General features: G+C 31.3%; 1 protein-coding gene across 1 annotated transcript; it reads left to right on the top strand.

Moving 5' to 3' along the window:
• The first annotated feature begins 214 nt into the window (after nt 1–214).
• Nucleotides 215–3687, top strand: LOC112697049 (xyloglucan endotransglucosylase/hydrolase 1). Its single transcript, XM_025750036.2, has 4 exons — nt 215–621; nt 691–791; nt 1086–1279; nt 3019–3687. Exons 1-4 carry the CDS (start codon nt 423–425, stop codon nt 3416–3418), a joined length of 894 nt encoding a protein of 297 aa, XP_025605821.1. The 5' UTR covers nt 215–422; the 3' UTR covers nt 3419–3687.
• Nucleotides 3688–18471: the final 14784 nt, after the last annotated feature.

The raw sequence follows: 18471 nt of genomic DNA, 5'->3' as shown, positions 1-18471 counted from the left end.
TTAAGTTATGAGATATTGATAGCTAATACTGGACTGAAAGAAATAGTATTCAAATTTTCAAGAATAGTAAAATTATCACCAAGAGTCGGAAAGAGTATATTTAGATTTTCACATTTACCACTGCACACTGTGACATTAATAATAATAATAATAAAATTTTACCAATCCTAAGAAACGAATTAGATACATAACATTTAATTAAGCAAGCTAAAACATTTAATACTAGACTATATGCTGCATTGTGTAAGATCCAAATAAAAAGGCAAAGACATAGGAACGTTCATTGCATCCCCCCACGCCCCCACCCCAAAAAAGAATAAAAAGAAAAAAGAAAAAAGAAAAAAAACAAGAGTCCAAGTTGCTATATATAGGGGGCATGGTATAGCCTTGAAGTGTCACAAGTTTGAAAAGAAAAAAAGAAAATGGGTTCAAGGCGTGTAGGTGTATTGACCCTAAGTCTTGTTATTGTAGCGTCACTGGTGTCCGCTGCAATGTGCGGCGTTCCCAGAAGACCCGTTGATGTTCAATTTGGCCGTAACTATGTTCCCACTTGGGCCTTTGACCACATCAAATACTTCAATGGCGGTTCTGAGATTCAGCTCCATCTTGATAAATATACTGGTAATATAACTCGATTATTATTATTATTAATGTTTAAATGTTAATTAATTAACTGTTGAAAATGAACAGGCACTGGATTCCAGTCCAAAGGTTCATACTTGTTTGGTCACTTCAGCATGTACATCAAGATGGTTCCTGGTGATTCCGCTGGCACTGTAACCGCTTTCTATGTAAGATTCAAAAACTAAAATAAAATAAAATAAATAAACTTTTCTCTTTTTTTCATTTTTTTTTCTTTGCTGGAACTTTTTAATAAAATAAAAGATTAAACAAATCTTATTTTGTTTTTTTAAAAAAAAAAGGGTTTTTTTTTTCTTATGCTACTGATTGAGACCTAATAAATTTGTCTAGTGTGAGTGTGTTGTTATGTAGTTATAATGTGTCTGAAGTCTGAACTCTGAACATTGGTTGGTTGGTTGGTTGGTGTGGGAATGAATGTGATTTTGAATATTGACATAACACAGTTGTCTTCACAAACTGCGGAGCATGATGAAATAGACTTTGAGTTCTTGGGGAACAGAACAGGACAACCTTACATATTGCAAACCAATGTGTTCACCGGAGGTAAAGGTGATAGAGAACAGAGAATCTATCTCTGGTTTGATCCCACCAAAGAATACCACAGATATTCAGTTCTATGGAACTTGTATCAAGTTGTGTAAGTAATCTCAACTCATTCTCGTTAACATTTTGAGTAATGATACCTATCTAAATATTTTTTAATCGAGTTTAACCAAATTAAACCGTAAGACTTGAAATAATATTATTTATAATTAATTTTTGTTGATTAGATTAAATTAGTTAGACTTAATTAACAAAAATATTTAGATGTGTAGTATTATTTTAACATTTTATATATACACTTCATTTATAAAAATATTTTCTGTGTTCTATATATTTAACTTCTTTTTAATGAAAATCGGTTTAATTAAGAAGATTAACATTTTTTCCAATATACGAGAGTGAGTGGGAAGGAAAGATGGATATGATAAAGTTAACTAAATATTAAACTGATTCTTAACATCTTTTATATGTAAATATATTATTTCATCTATGCATTCCTTCAATTTATCTGTATTTATAATAAAATGTTTCCTATCGATCTTATTATATATATATATATATTATATATATATATATATATTAATTTAAGTGTATAAATAACATTATCTTTCTATCTTTAAGAAGGAACAAAAAAAAAACAGCATGTGAATGGCGAGACATCTAGTTAATACTTAATAGTTAAAAATTTTACAGGTGAAATCTTTATTACCTAAAGGGGATCATTATTTCTCCCAATGTGGGACCTAAAATCTTTACATAAAATCTTTCACGTGCCTTGTGTTTTTTCATTTTATTTTAATTTTACTTTCAAGCTGGATCTCGCAACTTTCAAGCTTCTAGCCTTCTACTATATATATATAAGTATAAAATTTCTACTTTATGTTTAATTATAATTATTTAGTGTATCCATTATTATGTTTTTTCTATAAATTATTGTTCATTAATTAATTAATATAAAGAAAAAATCACCATGCTTCTTCTATGTATTTATAATTTTTTCTCAAAATGTTACGAAAGATGAAAAAAGAGTGGACCTAATTGAAATGAAATGATGATGATGTGTGTTGGAAGGAGGGTAAGAATTTTCAAAAGGAAAAGAAAATATTTACAAAAGACAAAAGTCACACGAATCCTTTTCACTATTACAAGCATCGTACCCCCCCCCCCCAAATAATTTTGCTAATTTTCTCGTAAAGAAAGGTCCTTTTAGGGGGTTGGTTTGTTTTTTCTTTTATTTTTAACATTTTATTTTAAATCCTAACACTCATTTTTTATATATACAGATTTTGTCACTTCAGTATCATAGAAACTTAGTAATTGATGTTGTCACTTCAATATAAAAAATATTGATCAAATTTAAATGATATAATAATTTTAATAAAATGTCGTTATCCTCTCTCTAAAAGCTTATGTGAAAGAAGCACAAATAAGCCTCTAATTTTTTATTACAAAAATAAATAAATTTTTCATCAAATTAAAATATTAGTAATAAATCTTAATTTTTTATAAATGAGAGATACATAAATAATTATTTGAATTGGCACCGAAGAATTTAAAAAATGTTAGAAGATTATCAAAATTTATTAATAATATACTTTATCCAATATTTTTAAATAATAATAAAATTCTGATAACTATCTAGTATTTTTCGAAAAATTTATATGCAAAAATCAAGAATATATTTATATTTAAATTTATGAAAAATTTTATTTATGTTTGGAATAAAAGATTAAAAATTTATTTGTCATTTTATCTCATTAATGATAACCAATCTATTTTTATCATTTCCAGAGAGAATAACCCCAAAGAAAATTTGTGTATATGAAAAAACAGGTTCTTTGTGGATGATGTACCAATTAGGGTGTTCAAGAACTGCAAGGACTTGGGTGTGAAATTCCCATTTGACCAACCAATGAAAATCTACAACAGCTTATGGAACGCAGATGATTGGGCCACAAGGGGTGGTTTGGAGAAAACAGATTGGTCGAAAGCACCATTCATAGCTTCCTACAAAGGCTTCCACATTGATGGTTGTGAAGCCTCCGTTGAAGCCAAGTTCTGTTCCACTCAAGGTAAGAGATGGTGGGACCAACAAGAATTCAGAGACCTTGATGCTCTTCAATGGAGGAGGCTTAGATGGGTTCGCCAGAAGTTCACTATTTACAACTATTGCAATGATAGAAAGCGTTACCCTACTCTTCCTCCTGAATGCTCTAGAGACCGTGACATTTAATTTAAGAATATAATATAACATTATAAGATGTGTCATTTCTTATACTTTATATTATATTCTTATTTTATGCATTATTGCTTCTCTTATTTGCTTTCCTATTATTGTATTGGTTATATTTACCACTTACCTTACCACATTATTATCATCATTTATTGTTATGAGAGCTATGTAATTAAGAAGTGGAGGTGCCTCTCTCTCTCTCTCTCTCCCACATTCTGTAATGTATTTTACTTATTTTTATATCACTATATATTATACTTCTACTTGTCTTTCTTGGATTGATGGAGGATAATAACTCTAAATTCTAAAAAGCTCTACCACCATATCATACACGATTTTTAAAAAATAAAATAAAATAAAATTTCAAGGTTTTTACTTTGTAGTGTGACAGGCACGGCTTCATGTGGAGCTTCAGAATATTAGTTTTAATTTAACTAATTTTACTCTTAAGATTTGATGGTCTTCATATTTTCACCAATAATTTAACTAACTTTTATGTTACTTATATATAGTTCAAAAAATATAAAATATAAAATTACATTTTTTTCTAAGTATGATAGTAAGTATTTAATCCAACATACATAATATTGAGTATTATAATTGTTAGATAGCATTTAAGTTTAATACTGTAATAAATAGTTAGGAAACATTTCAAGTACTTAATTTTATATTTTAGTAATATTAATCATTGATATATAATTGAAGTTGAAATAAATATATAAACTTACAATAATATTACGATATATATTAAAATCAATCATTAAAATTATTTATTAAAATAAAATATATATTAAAAATAAATTAATATATATACAAATATATAATAATTAATTTTAATAGTTTATTTTAGTATTTACATGATATTTTTTATAAAATTATCGAAACACTCTTAAAATATTTAAAAATTTTGAATGAGATATTTTGGTACAGAAATTGAGTAAATCATTCATGTGTAATGTTAATAATGGCATATCTAAGTTGTTGATGAGAATACAGTTGTATTGTATTGGATATCCAAATAAAGCAGGATATATATTTGCAGAAAAAATTGTGATATGAATATGATTGAGTCTGATTCTCTGGGCCCAAAAAAATGACAATGTAAGAAATGGAAAAAGGGGGCTTCATAATTCAGAAAATAGGCACAAAAGAAAAAAAGACACTGGACCCTGTAAACGTGGCAGCACCAAGCACTCACTCACCCACCCATGTGAAAATCTGGCTTTGGTGCTGTTGCAGCTGCACCAAATAACAATTAATTAATTAACTAACTAATTGGTTCTTTTTCTTTAACCAATTTGAAGAGCTGTTTGCGCCACCATTATTTGACATGTCTAGTTAGGACTTGGCATTGAACATGGTTTGCTTTGCCACTCGCACATGCCCTCATTTCTCTCTCTCTATATGGATGTGCCTAATAATAAATTAAGGTTTTTAATAAAAAATGCAAATTTAAAAATAATAATAAATTTTTTAAGTTTAGAATAGTAATAATAATAATCTAAATGCACAATTTTTTATTGAGCTTTATCAAAAATAGTAATTTAAAATTATTAACAAATACCTTAAAATATTTGTAGCAAAATATAATAATAACGATAATAATGATATAGCTATATATTATGTAGCATTAAAATTACTAATTAATAAAAAGTTTTCATAGAAAAAAATACAAATTTTAAGTTTTATTGTATTTATTGTATATCTATCAAAATAAAAATTTAAAACTTTTATTAGTAGTAATTTTAATATGAATTTTTAAGATGATAATGATGATAATAATAATAATAATAATAATAATAATAATAATAATAATAATAATAATAATAATAATAATAATAATAATAAAGTAGTACATAATGACTAATAATAACGAATTGAAATTGTTTGTGAGTTATAGTTCAAATGACATTTTTTTTCATACTCATTTAAGAGGTTACGAATTTAAATTTTTTTATATTTAGTAAAAAAAAAATAAATTAAAATTTTTAAATAATTAGTTCACTAGTCTGTTTAAGTAATTATTAAAGGTTTGAATTGTGCATTGTGTATACAATCATTTATTATCCAATACTAAACCTTTAATGAAACTTAAATTCATGGCCAATTATTCTTTAATCTATTGAATCCAAACCAAAAATTATAATGACTAATAATAAAGCATGTGTAGCAAATTAATGCATGGAAGGAGGGGGTGGTGATGGAAACCCAGACACGTTTTAACTTTCCAAATAATGAGGTCAAGTTGTGACTGGTGGATCGGCTGATCAGGTTCTTCATGTCAATATAAGATTGGAGAATTTAAATAGAAAAAAAATGATACTAGTTGTGCACTTGTGCCAATCGATGTCTCATGCATATCAGCATATGCTTCAAGGCGCGATGAACGGTTTCAATACGTAGGAAAAAAAAAATGATGTATTTTGTGGGCGAGGTTGATAACAGCAAATAAATGGGAAGGCTTGCATATTTTTTTTTAATAGGTGATTAATAATTGAAGAAGATGAGGACGAACCGGAAGACGAAACTCAAGCCAATTACGCAGAAGCCAGTGATAATGAAGATTTAACATTGGAGGACCAGATGATAGAAAATAAAAGAACCTGGGAACTAGCAACGGAGTCGGGAGCTGTACTGTATGACGAAGAAGAGGACATTATGGCGATCCTCCAGCAACAGAACGAAGAAATTTCTCGTAAAAAAAAGTTGGCGAAACAAAAAGCAAAAGCGAGGAGGAGCAGACCCAAACCATACAAAAAGGTGTGTAATAATTTATTGAAATGATTTTTACATCTTGGAATATTAGGGAGTTGAGGGGGATGGTAAGATGAGGATGATAAAAGATTTGAAAAGGAATTTTAGATTAAGCATGCTAGGACTGGTAGAGACGAAAAGACAGGTGGTGACTAAATTTGATGTATAAAAAATTTGGGGAAGTAGTTGTGCGAGATGGGATTTTGTGGAATCTAATGGTGCATCTGGTGGATTGCTGTTAATATGGGATGACGATTTTTTTAAATTAAGAATTAGCCACAAAGGGGAGAGATGGATATGTGTTGAAGGGGAGCTGCTGCAATATAATTTTAATTGTGCTTTTATTCTGGTGTATGGGGAGCATTCTAGACAAGAGAAACTGATTGTATGGGAGGAGTTAAGCTACATAGCCGGTCTATGTCAGGTTCCCTGCTGTTTCATGGGAGATTTTAATGAGATTGTACAGGTGGAAGAAAGACGGGGAGCAGTTAGCTTATCCCTGTCAGCTGAAGACTTCAAGAGTTGGATAAATGACATGGAATTGGTGGATTTGCCGATTACAGACCGAAAGTTCACATGGTTCAGAGGTAGTTCCTGTAGTCGTATCGATAGGGTTTTGGTTAGCTTGGAATGGATTGAAAAATTTTCAGAGATTCGATTAAGAGGGGGTCCAAGGGGTTTGACTGACCATTGCCCAATTATAGTGGAAGGCATGAGGCAGAGAGATGGTCCAAGGCCTTTCAGAAGTCTTGACTCGTGGTTTACACATGAAGGATTTCTGAGGATGATCAAAGATGAATGGAGAGGTTTACGTGAGACACAGTTCACAGAAAAATTAAAGGCTATGACAGCTCCTATTAGAAGATGGCATAAAGAAAATTTTGGGGACCTGGATAAGAAAATTTTGAAGTTTGAGGAAGAGATCAAGAAGATTGATGATATGGTGGGTGAGGGCGCTTATGATGGAACATTGGAGGCAAGAAGGAAAGCGTTAGTGTCTTGCTGTGAGAAGTGGTATGTAAGAAAGGAGCTACATTGGAAGCAGATGTCGAGATCTAGACATGCAAAGGATAATGATAAGAATACAAGGTATTTCCACAATCTAGCCTCCGCAAGAAGGAGAAACAACAGGATCGATGCGCTTCTCATTAATGGGAGAATGGTAAGGAACCAAGCTCGAATCAAGATTGCGATTAGAGACTTTTACAAGAATTTGTATCATCAGGAAGCGACTCCATTGGTGGGATTCAGGAACGGACTGGTGGAAATGATTGGTGAAGATGACGCTTTGGCTCTAGAGGTGCAACCGTCTCCTGAGGAGATTAAAGAAGCGGTGTGGGATTGTGAATCAAGGAAGGCGCCAGGCAGTGATGGCTATAATATGAACTTTATAAAGAGGTGTTGGGCTGAAATTGGCTCTGATTTCACAGAGGCGGTGATGAATTTTTTCTTGACTTGCAAGCTACCGGCAGATGCGAACCTCACCTGGGTGGCATTGGCCCCGAAGTTCCCTGGTGCAACAGAAATTAAAGACCTGAGACCAATCAGTATGGTAGGTTGTGTGTATAAAGTCATATCCAAAATACTGGTAAGGAGGATGCGAGCAATCATGCCACGATTGGTTGGTGAGACTCAGAGTGCCTTTGTCAAAGGACGCAAGATTCATGACGGGGCCCTTATTGCTTGCGAAACTGTTCAATGGATGAAAGCGACAAAGAAGGCAAGGGTAATAATAAAGCTAGATTTCCAGAAAGCATATGATAAAGTCAGATGGAACTTTGTGGATCTTGTGCTGCAAAAGATGGGTTTTGGCCAAAGATGGAGGAATTGGATTAGGGAGTGCGTAAGTACGAGCAGTATGTCAGTGTTGATAAATGGTTCACCATCAAAGCCGTTCAAGATGGAAAGAGGCTTGCGACAGGGGGATCCATTGTCTCCGTTCCTATTTGTTCTGGTTGCTGAAGTCATGCATCGGATGTTTAGGGAGGCGGTGAGAAATGGCCGACTTTCGCCGTTATTGGTGGGTAGAGATCACGTCGAGCTGTCACATCTTCAGTTTGCGGATGATACTGTCCTGTTCTGTCCACCAGAAGAAGAAACCATAAAGAATTACAAGAGGATCCTGCGTTGCTTTGAGCTCATGTCAGGTCTGACTATTAATTTTGATAAGTCCAGCATGATTCCTGTAAATTGTGACGGTCAGTGGATACTACGTATGTCTCGAGTGTTGGGCTGTAAGGTGGCCTCTCTTCCGGTGAAATACTTGGGGATTCAGTTAGGAGTGAACCCGAGATTAGTGAAGACTTGGAAGCCCATTATAGACAAGGTGGAGCAGAAACTGAGCGTGTGGAAGTCAAAGACCCTAAGTAGAGCTGGTAAGCTGGTACTGATTAAGTCTGTTTTGAATAGCCTGCCAGTTTATTATTTGAGTTTGTATAAGATGCCAAAGACTGTTGCCGAAAAACTGATCTCCCTATAGATAAGGTTTCTATGGAGTAAGGAGGATGGTAGACTTGGTATGGCCATGGTTAGGTGGGAGGTGGTTCAGACCCCCAAAAAGTTCGGAGGGTTAGGTGTTGGTGATGCCATGGTACGTAACACAGCCCTTCTCTTTAAGTGGTGGTGGCGATTTTCGAAGGAGGATTGCCCCTTATGGAAGAAGGTAGTATGCTCGTGTAACAACCTCAACCCCAATGTGATGTTGTCATCTCAGGTGCTACCTACCCGGGGGGGGCATGGAAGGATATATGCCAGTTACAGTTTAAGGATCAACGACTGAAACAGAAAATGATCAATGGAATGTCCATGGAGATTGGTGACGGAAGAGGAACTCGGTTCTGGGAGGATCTATGGTTACGTGGTGGGACCCTAAAAGATCTTTTTCCAAGGCTTTTCTCAGTTTCAAACCAAAGAGGATCCGTCATAGGGGATTGTGGATTCTGGGACGGGTTAGAGTGGAGATGGAACTTCCAATGGAGGCGAGTGCTATTCCAATGGGAGTTGGACCTAGTCAACCAGCTGCATGAAACATTAAGACTGGTTAATTTAGTATATGGGAGAGATGACAGAGTTGTGTGGAAATTTGATAAACAAGGCGTATTTTCTACTAACTCCTTTGTGCAGACTATGCAGGTGGAAATGCTTCCAGAGGATATAGCGAGCTACAGCTTTACTAGGACAGTTTGGAAAGGTTTAGTCCCTTCTAGAGTTGAATTGTTCACATGGTTTGTCTTGACTGGAAGGGTCAACACGAAGGGGAGGCTGAGTCGGTTGGGAGTGATTAACCAGGAGGATACTGTCTGTGTGTTGTGTAATGAAAATATTGAATCTGGATACCACTTATTTCTTGGTTGTGGATTCTCCTGCCAGGTGTGGTGTGCTTGGCTCTCTTTTGTTGGAAGACCATGGTCGTGCCCGGGAACGATAAAGGAGCATTTTCAAAGTTGGACTGAGTTATCAACTAGTAAACAGGAGCGCAAGAGGTGGATGGTATGTTTCTGTACCATTATCTGGAACATTTGGTTGGAAAGGAATAGGCGGATTTTTCAAAATGAAGGAAAAGGGATTGAAGAGATCATCTACCAGTCCTCCATACATTACAAGGAGTGGATAGGTGTGGATCCCTTCTGTTGTTGATGGCAATGCCGAAGATGACAGCGGGGATTAATTAGTATTTTTATAACATACTCCTTTTATATTTGTGTCTGTTTGTTATATTTATGCTCCACTTGTTGTGTTGAGCTTCTCCTTTCAAAAAAAAAAATAATTGATTTTTATTTTTTATTTTAATCAATATTGTTAATTTTTATTTTTTAACTAACATATTTAACAAAACTAATTATTCAATCTTGCAAGTTAATTAAAGGTTATAATAATAAAAAATCTTATTGATAAAAGTCTCTTGGGTTTTGTTCCGATTTTATCTCAAGACAAAAACAAAGCACAAAAACAAAAAAAATGTTTAGAAAATAACACAAAAACAAATAAATAAAAAATCAATCTCGGATAGAAATACACAAAATTTTTGTCTAGTCTAAAATAGGACACAAAATTGTATTGTGAGATAGAATTTTTTAAAATTAAAAAAAAATATAGATAACTAATTGTGTAGGTAGCTAATTTAGTTATCTAGTAGCTAATTTTTTAAAAACCTAATTTTAAATTTTAAAATTAGTTTTGTTGGCGCACCAGTCGTCTGTCGGCAGAAGCTGCACGTCTTCTGCAGTCGACGGTGCATGCGAGAGCAACTACCGCAGTCAGGGACTGACATAAGGGGGCGAGTGGCGGCCTCGGCCCCCCAACCTTTTTTAATAGTAGTAAGTTATTATGTATAATTTAATTTTTTTCAAAAATAATTTATTATTTTGTCTATTATAAATAAAAGTTCAGTCTAATTTAAATATTAATAATTTTTAATATCTACAAAGTAAGTAACAATATTAAAGAAATCTGAAAAAGATATTATTACTAATATTTTTTAATTAAATAAAAATTTTCAAATCTCATAAAGTGAATTCTTTTTCTTCTTGTGGCCGTCTTTTTTTATTCATTTGGTATTAATTTTCTCTGTTTCAACTGCTACAATTAAGAGATCTTTTTCAACTATGAATATTGTGAAAAATAACTTAGAAATAAAATAAAGGATGAATTTCTTGCCAATTGTCTTTTAGTTATATTGAAAAGAAAATTACTGAAAAATTTGACACAAATTCTATTATTGGTGAATTTTATAATACAAAGATTCGACCACTTCGTTAATAAAAAAGTATACACATATTTTTTTACTTTAAAATATATTCTCTGTCGGTATATTTTTGTAATACCTCTTATATTATATAATTTTTTTACATAATTTTTAATATTATATGTGTTTTTGGCCCCCCATAATATCATTTCTGGATCCGTCCCTGACCGCAGTTAAGCCACACACAGTGTTCTCTTCCTTCTCCTCCTCGTTCATCTTTTCTTTTCCTCCTTCTTCTTTTTGTAGGTCTTAGATATTCTTTTTTTTAGTGTTGGATATTTTTTTTCTAAATTTTGGATGTGTCTTTTTTATATATTTTGGAAGTTTTTTTTTATGTTTTGGATTTTTTCTTTTTAAGTTTTGAATAGTTTTTTAATAGTTTTAGATGGTTTTTCTTTTAGTTTTTGGATATTTTTTTCAATAATATTAAATGTCTCGTTTTATTAAATTTTGGATATTTCTTTTTTGTTATGTTTTGGATGTTTTCTTTTTGTTATGCTTCAATTTTTTTTTTAGATTTTGGATATTTGTTTTGCAATAATTCTTTTGCATTCAACTTCTCTTGATCTACCACCACTTTCTCATCTTCTCGATTCTTCTCGATCTATAACACTGACTGCGCGCTCCTTTACATTTGCCTCCTTTGGCCATATAAGTGATGACGGATTTTTATAAATAATGGGGTCTAGAAATTGGTAACGATATACAAAGTTAGAAAATAACTCTAAGTTGGAGTCAATGTCATTGTCTTTATCATCGTTGCTTTTTTTTCCTTTGCTAGTAATTTATGCATTCGACTTCTATTAATCTACCACCACTTTTTCATCCTCTCGATCCTTCTTGATCTGTAACACCGACCGTGCCTTCTTTACATTCGCCTCCTTTGGCCATACCAAGCAATGACAGATTCCAATAACTAGTGGAGTCCAAAAATTGGTAATGGTATAAAAAGTTGGAAAATAACTCCAAGACGGAGTCTAACTGCTAAGTGCTAAGCATAAATGCGAACTTTCGTGAACTCCAATCAAATTTCACTGCCTCTAGAATTTTGTTAATTTCTTCTTTATTATCATTGTCATCATTTTCATTTGGAATCTCTACAAAATATACTTTCTTTGCATTTGCTGGGCCTTGACTTTTTCAGCCTGTTTTCTACTTGCCCTTCAGCCTTTTTAATTCCTGACTGAGATCTTCTATCTGCCTTGTTTCTTCTAGATTTTTCTCTTCTGATTCCTCTCCAATTAGCTGCTGATTTTCAGGGATATTGTTGACCTATTTTTTTATTCCTGATTTAGCTCATCTCCCTACTTTTTTGCCTCTTAATTGATAGTTCTTAACTTAATTTCTGTTTCTTCTTTGATCATAACCTCCTTTGCACTCCTTTGATCTTTGATTTCCTTCACCTTCTTCCCCTAGCGTTTGATGTGCACGCGCTGCTGTCTCCTTCTCTTTCATCCTTACTATTTCCTTCTCTAAGTTCACCTCCCGTTGAACCTTTTCGATCGATTTTGCCTGTACCACTCCTAAATCTGGTGAGTATCTGACTATTTGAGGATTTTTCATCGACATAGGCATCTCCTCCTTGCATTGTTTTTTGTGGTGACCTATTCTCCTACAATTTAAGCAATAACAATCAAAAAGTCTTTCATACTTGAAATCAACTCGTGCCTGATGTAGATCCTTTCTACTAATCTAGAACCTTGTTGGTAGAGGATTATAAATATTTACTGCCACTCTTATTCTTAAGAAATGTCTCACTATCACATTTTCTATTTTTGGGTCTTCATCTTCTATAAGATGCCCACCATGTTGCCTATCATTATTGCTGTTTTCTTATTGAGAAGCTCTAACGGCACCCCATGCACTTGAATTTAGAACTCCATGTGCTCATGCTTCACCTCATGAATTGATTCACCTTTGTCCCATAGTTCTAAATTAAGTAAACTTTTCTTCAGCACTTACTTGCATGTTTTAAAGTTAATCTCCTTCTCTGATATAATTTTTTCTACCAGGTTAATGCAATCTTTATCATAGTCACTGTGCTCTTCTATGGTAAGTTGAATACTCTGTCTTCGATGGATTCTGAGTCCTTTGTAGCTGCTGGTAGGGGTGGCAATATGTACCCTATCCGCGGATATCCAACCCGACCCGCAGCGGGTAGGGTAGGGTGCGAGTTAAGTCTCAATCCTATCTGACCAACCTGCACTCTATATATGTATATACTTATATAAAAACATGTTTTAAGTGGATGTTGAATCAAAAACTTCTCACTAAATGTAAAAGATCCTTAGCCACTAAAAGAAAATCATTAATTGATAATTTAATAATTTTTTTTACATAAAAGTCAGTTCTATTTTGAATTATTATCAAGTTATATAATAATAGTGTATCTTTTTTATAACCCGCAGGTAGGGTCAGTACCAGCGGGTTAAGAGTGGGTAGGATAGGGTTGAATCATATAAAAATCTCAATCTGCAGGTAGTGTTAAAGTTGGATCCAAACCTTACCCTACCTTACCCATTGCCACCCTAGCTGCTGGTTCTTTGCTTTGCTACTCCATAGTTGTCTCATGCTTGAATCTATCAGACTTTATCTTGTCGGAGATATGCACCATTGGCGGAGTAATCTATTGCAGTAGTCGAGGCCCAAGCCCAGCCCGAAAAATCTCTAGCTAGAAAAATCTCTAGCTAGAAGAGAGGGGTTAAAAATATATCAAGTATCAACTCTTTATATTATTTGGAAGAAGAGTGAACAAACCATCTAAGTGTTGGAAAATTATTTAATTTTTTAATTTATTTGTAAGTAATACATATATTAATTATAATCACAAATTATGCTATTTTAAATTAAATAATTTATATAACAGTGATCTCATTTATTGTTATAAATGCTAAATTGAATAAATCATAATTATTATTAGACTTGGTTTGGTAAAGCTTTTCGAAGAGGTATTTGTGCTTTTTAAAAGCTCAAGCTCCTCAATTTGTGTTCGGTAAATAAAAAAGACTATGTGCTTGTATTTGCAGCTTTTAAAAGATTGAGATACTTTTGAAAGTACTTAAGGTAAAGCTTTTTAAAGTTGATTTGTACTTTTCAAAATTTAAAAGTCTAATATAATCTCATATGTTAACTAATTTTTAAATTTAACGCTTACATTTATGTCTATTATAGTATTTTAAAATTTTAAAAGCTATTTTACCAAACGCAATTGTTGTTGCTTATGTTTATTGAAATCTATTTTTAATTTGATTTACCAAACATAAATACTACAACTTTTAAAAAGCTATCTTTTAAAAATTAGCTTTTATAAGCTACTTTTGAAAAGTAAAAACTTTATAAAACTAAGCTTTAATTTGGAATTAAATGAGAATAAAATCTAATAGTATTTTTATTTGGACTTTAGATACTATTTTTATTTAGGTTTTAGAGTTTAATGGATGCCATACTCAAATATAAATAATGACTTCATGGTTTCGATCCCTAAGATAACAAAACTGCCTCTGTTGCTCCTTTTCTATCAGAAAAGTTACAATTTAGCTATATCACAAAAGATTTTAGTTGAAAAAAATTGAAACAACTCTTCTATCACTTTTATAAGTATAAATACACTTTCACATTATGATATATATTTTTGATAGTTTAATATAAGTAATCTGAATTATAAAACAATTTATTCTAACACTAAATGTCAAGTGCCATTATGCCAAACATATTCATTTTTACAATCGAAATGAGGGAGGTTATCACGGAGCTTGCCAACAGGAGTCAAAAATCATGCCAAAGAGATTGCTCCATCTAACCAGTACACCATAAGAAGCATTCCTTCAATCAACTAAAGGCTTAGACAATGCTTCTCCAATAATTAGAAAAATTATTTTGAATGTTTAAATCTAAGCTGCAACTATTCTTCATGTATATATTCCTAATAAGAATATGAACCCAAGATTTGGCACTACTAATGAGAACCTGCCAGGACAGTTTTTCCACCAAAAGAGTATTCATAGAATGCATTTTCCTAATACCAAGGCCTCTAAAATTTTTAGGAGAGATTAATATATCTCATTTGAACAGGGAAAGACTTCTCCCTTCGTTCCTACCTTTTCACAAAAGCTGACGCATCACAATTTATTTTTTTACAAGCATAAGTTGGTAATAAATAAATGGGAGATTCTACGGTGCTGATGCATATTATCAACATGGGATGATGATAATGCATGGCAATTTGGGAGTGTGACAGTTAATAATTCTTCTTTTTGTTGATGTTTATTTTTCGTTCTCATTACTTTGTTTAGTTATGATTAATGATACCCTTAAGTATTTTTGGTTTATGGCTGTTAATGGACCATAGTAGATAATACTTCATACCATTTTCAATAAAAAAAATATTATCCCAATAAAAAACATAAATTATTTTTATTTGTTTAATAATTAAAATTCGCTAAAGAATAGAACTTTCTTTTTTTACTTTGAAATACATAAAATAGGTGATTTTATTTTATTTAAGAATTTCAATTCACTTGTCTTTATCTTTTTAAAGGTATAAAATGTCAAAAATATCTTTTTTTTTTATAAATAAGTCTCTAGCAAATTTTTTTTTATCAAAGATAGAGTTATTTACAAATCAAATAAGAATTTAACATATTTAACAGTAATTTCAATTCAAAAAATAGAATTCAATTTTACTTATATATATTAAAATCATTCCAAATCAAAAAATTAAATTTTAAATAAAAATAATTTTTTTCATAAAATGCTATCCTTATCTCATATTAAAAAAAAAAAATTCAAACACACTCTTTGAAAATACAAAATTATCAACACACCAAATTAAAGATATAATCTACAAAGAATTATCAACACACAAAATTACCAACACACAAAATTATCAAGTTGATAAGTTTGTATATTTAAAAATTTTGTGTGAAAACTTTTTTAATATGAGATAAGGATTGCATTCTATGAAGAAAAAAAATTTATTTTTATTTAGAATTTAGTTTCTTCTTTCTTGATTTGGAATGATTTTAATATATAAGTAGAATTGAATTCTATTTTTTGAATTGAAATTACTGTTAAATATATTAAATTCTCATTTAATTTGTAAATAATTCTATCTTTGATAAAACTATTTTTGCTAGACACTTATTTATAAAAAAAAGATATTTTTGATATTTTATACATTTAAAAAGATAAAGACAAGTTAATTAAAATTCTTAAATAAAATAAAATCATCTATTTTATGTATTTCAAAGTTAAAAAAAAACTCTATTATTTAGCGAATTTTAATTATTAAACAAATAAATTTTTTTATGTTTTTTAGTTGGGATAATGTTTTCTTTTTTTATTGGGAATCGTATGAAGTATTATTCACTATAGTCCATTATCAGCCCACAAACCAAAAATACTTAGCAAATTCATTAATTATAACTAAGAAAAGTGATGGAACGGAAAATAAACAACATTAACAAAAAGAAGAAGTATTACCAAGTGTCACACTCTCAAACTGCCACGCATTATCATCATCCCATGCTGATAATATGGATCAGCACCGTAGAATTTTCCTAAATAAATTTACATTTGATAGATTGGAATGGAAGAAACAACAGATTTTATAAACATAGTTCCCTGGCTCTATTAAGAAGTCTACCCTTTTAAAAAGCCAATCTTTTTTTAATTTTCTCAATGATTTCTTGGGCACATCTTTTACTGGTATAAACATGGTCTAGGTCAAATTCCAAGTATTTTCGAAGTTTTTGAATGAAACGGATGCTAGATGCTCCAATAAAGATGTCTCTCTAGGCAGAAGTACCAAAATTTTTTATGATTTACCTTTATTTCCGAAACCTTACAAAAAAGTATTCAATATACATTTATAACCATCTTAACCTAACCTTTTATTGCTTTATAAAATAAGAAGAGATCATCTACAAATATAAAGTGAGATACTATTGAACCCTCATAAAAAATGATCACCAGACTATTCCATTCCTCATCAAAAATTTTATGAGCAATCAAACAGGCCAATCTTTCCATACATAAATAAAATGATTCTTTGTTTATTAACTATATATTTTGGCCTATGTATATTAACTATAAATTTACCAAAATTCAAGAATTCAGTATTACATACATAAGCTAGTAATATATATATTCAATGCTAAATTCAACCATATTAAATAGTAGATAATTATGTAAAAAAAATAGTAGATAATAATACTAAATATATCAGCTCTATATTATTATTTATGAATTTATTTTTCACTTTTTTTACCATCATGTTACAAATTGTAAACTAATTTTAATGAAACTATCGATAGTAGAAGGAATAATACACTATTGTTTCTATTAATTAATAAAGAAAAAAGTGTTTTGAAAAATCTAAATAAAAGATTAACCTTGTTTGTTCAAACAAACAAATTGTGATCAACCCCACAGGAATAGTAGTAGAGGTTGTTTGCCATCCTTATACTTATTTTATTGCCTAAAATGTAAAATTCAAACATGGCGGAGCAATCTCTGACTCTTTAATCTCGGAGACCATGACCTTTTGGACTCTGGAATAAAAAGTGCATAGTAATAACAACAAAGAAAAAGTGATCAGGACGGGTCCAAAAAATTGTGCAGTGTGGACCGTATCACCAAATAATGCATTGTTACAACTTACTTACTTACACATACACAAATTACATTTCTCTCAGAGTCGGTGATATAGATTTTCTCAAAGTAATAGGTCACTGTTTTAATTAACCAGTATTAAAGTGACTGTACTGAATATAATATATAAAAATTATAGGCTATTAGAGAAAGAGAAAGAAAATGCCAGCTGCAAATAATGTTCTCAAATTAGAAAACATCTAATTAATACAGTATTATGCTGTTTGATTCATACTATTTTGGTTTTTTCCTGTTAAATAATAGAGATTGGGACTGGAACTCAAATATTTAGTTACAAAATGAAACAAATGTTTTACTCTAACTTCAAGGTTCGAGTAATAGACTCTCGGTAATAAACAAACGTTAATAAAAAAAAATGGTGTTTACTAATAGTTTTGTATATTTTTGGAAAAGTTTAGGGACAATAAATTTATTAAAATTTGGCCAACACTTAGTTAGCAAAATAAAAATGAGTGATTCTCTATCATTAGATGAAATCTTACACCATTAAATGCACTATTGATGGCTAATTGATGGCTACAACTCACCAAATCTGCTGACCCCTAGCACTCCTCTTATTTTCTAAAATAATGATTTTTTTTTCTACACTAACAGTCATGAAAATGAATATTAGTTTTCGTTGTAGTGAACATATTGCCATTTGCATCATATTGCCAAGAATTGTGGTTATTCTGATTCCACTAGGTTGAAATCCAAAACTCAATCTTAGCGAGGACTAAGTAGGTGCTGATTGAACATAATCTAAAGCGAGGACTTCTTGTGTTCCCAAACCAAAACTCATCCAAGATTACTGATAAAAGATCAGCATACTACTTTAACTAATTTCATTTCATGTTGGTAAAGACCATTTCTTTTTTGGAGTCAATGGTATGGGCCTAAATTC

This window comes from Arachis hypogaea, chromosome 6, assembly GCF_003086295.3.
Source record: "Arachis hypogaea cultivar Tifrunner chromosome 6, arahy.Tifrunner.gnm2.J5K5, whole genome shotgun sequence".
Classification (NCBI taxonomy): domain Eukaryota; kingdom Viridiplantae; phylum Streptophyta; class Magnoliopsida; order Fabales; family Fabaceae; genus Arachis; species Arachis hypogaea.
This window is presented reverse-complemented; position numbering and strand designations above follow the sequence as displayed.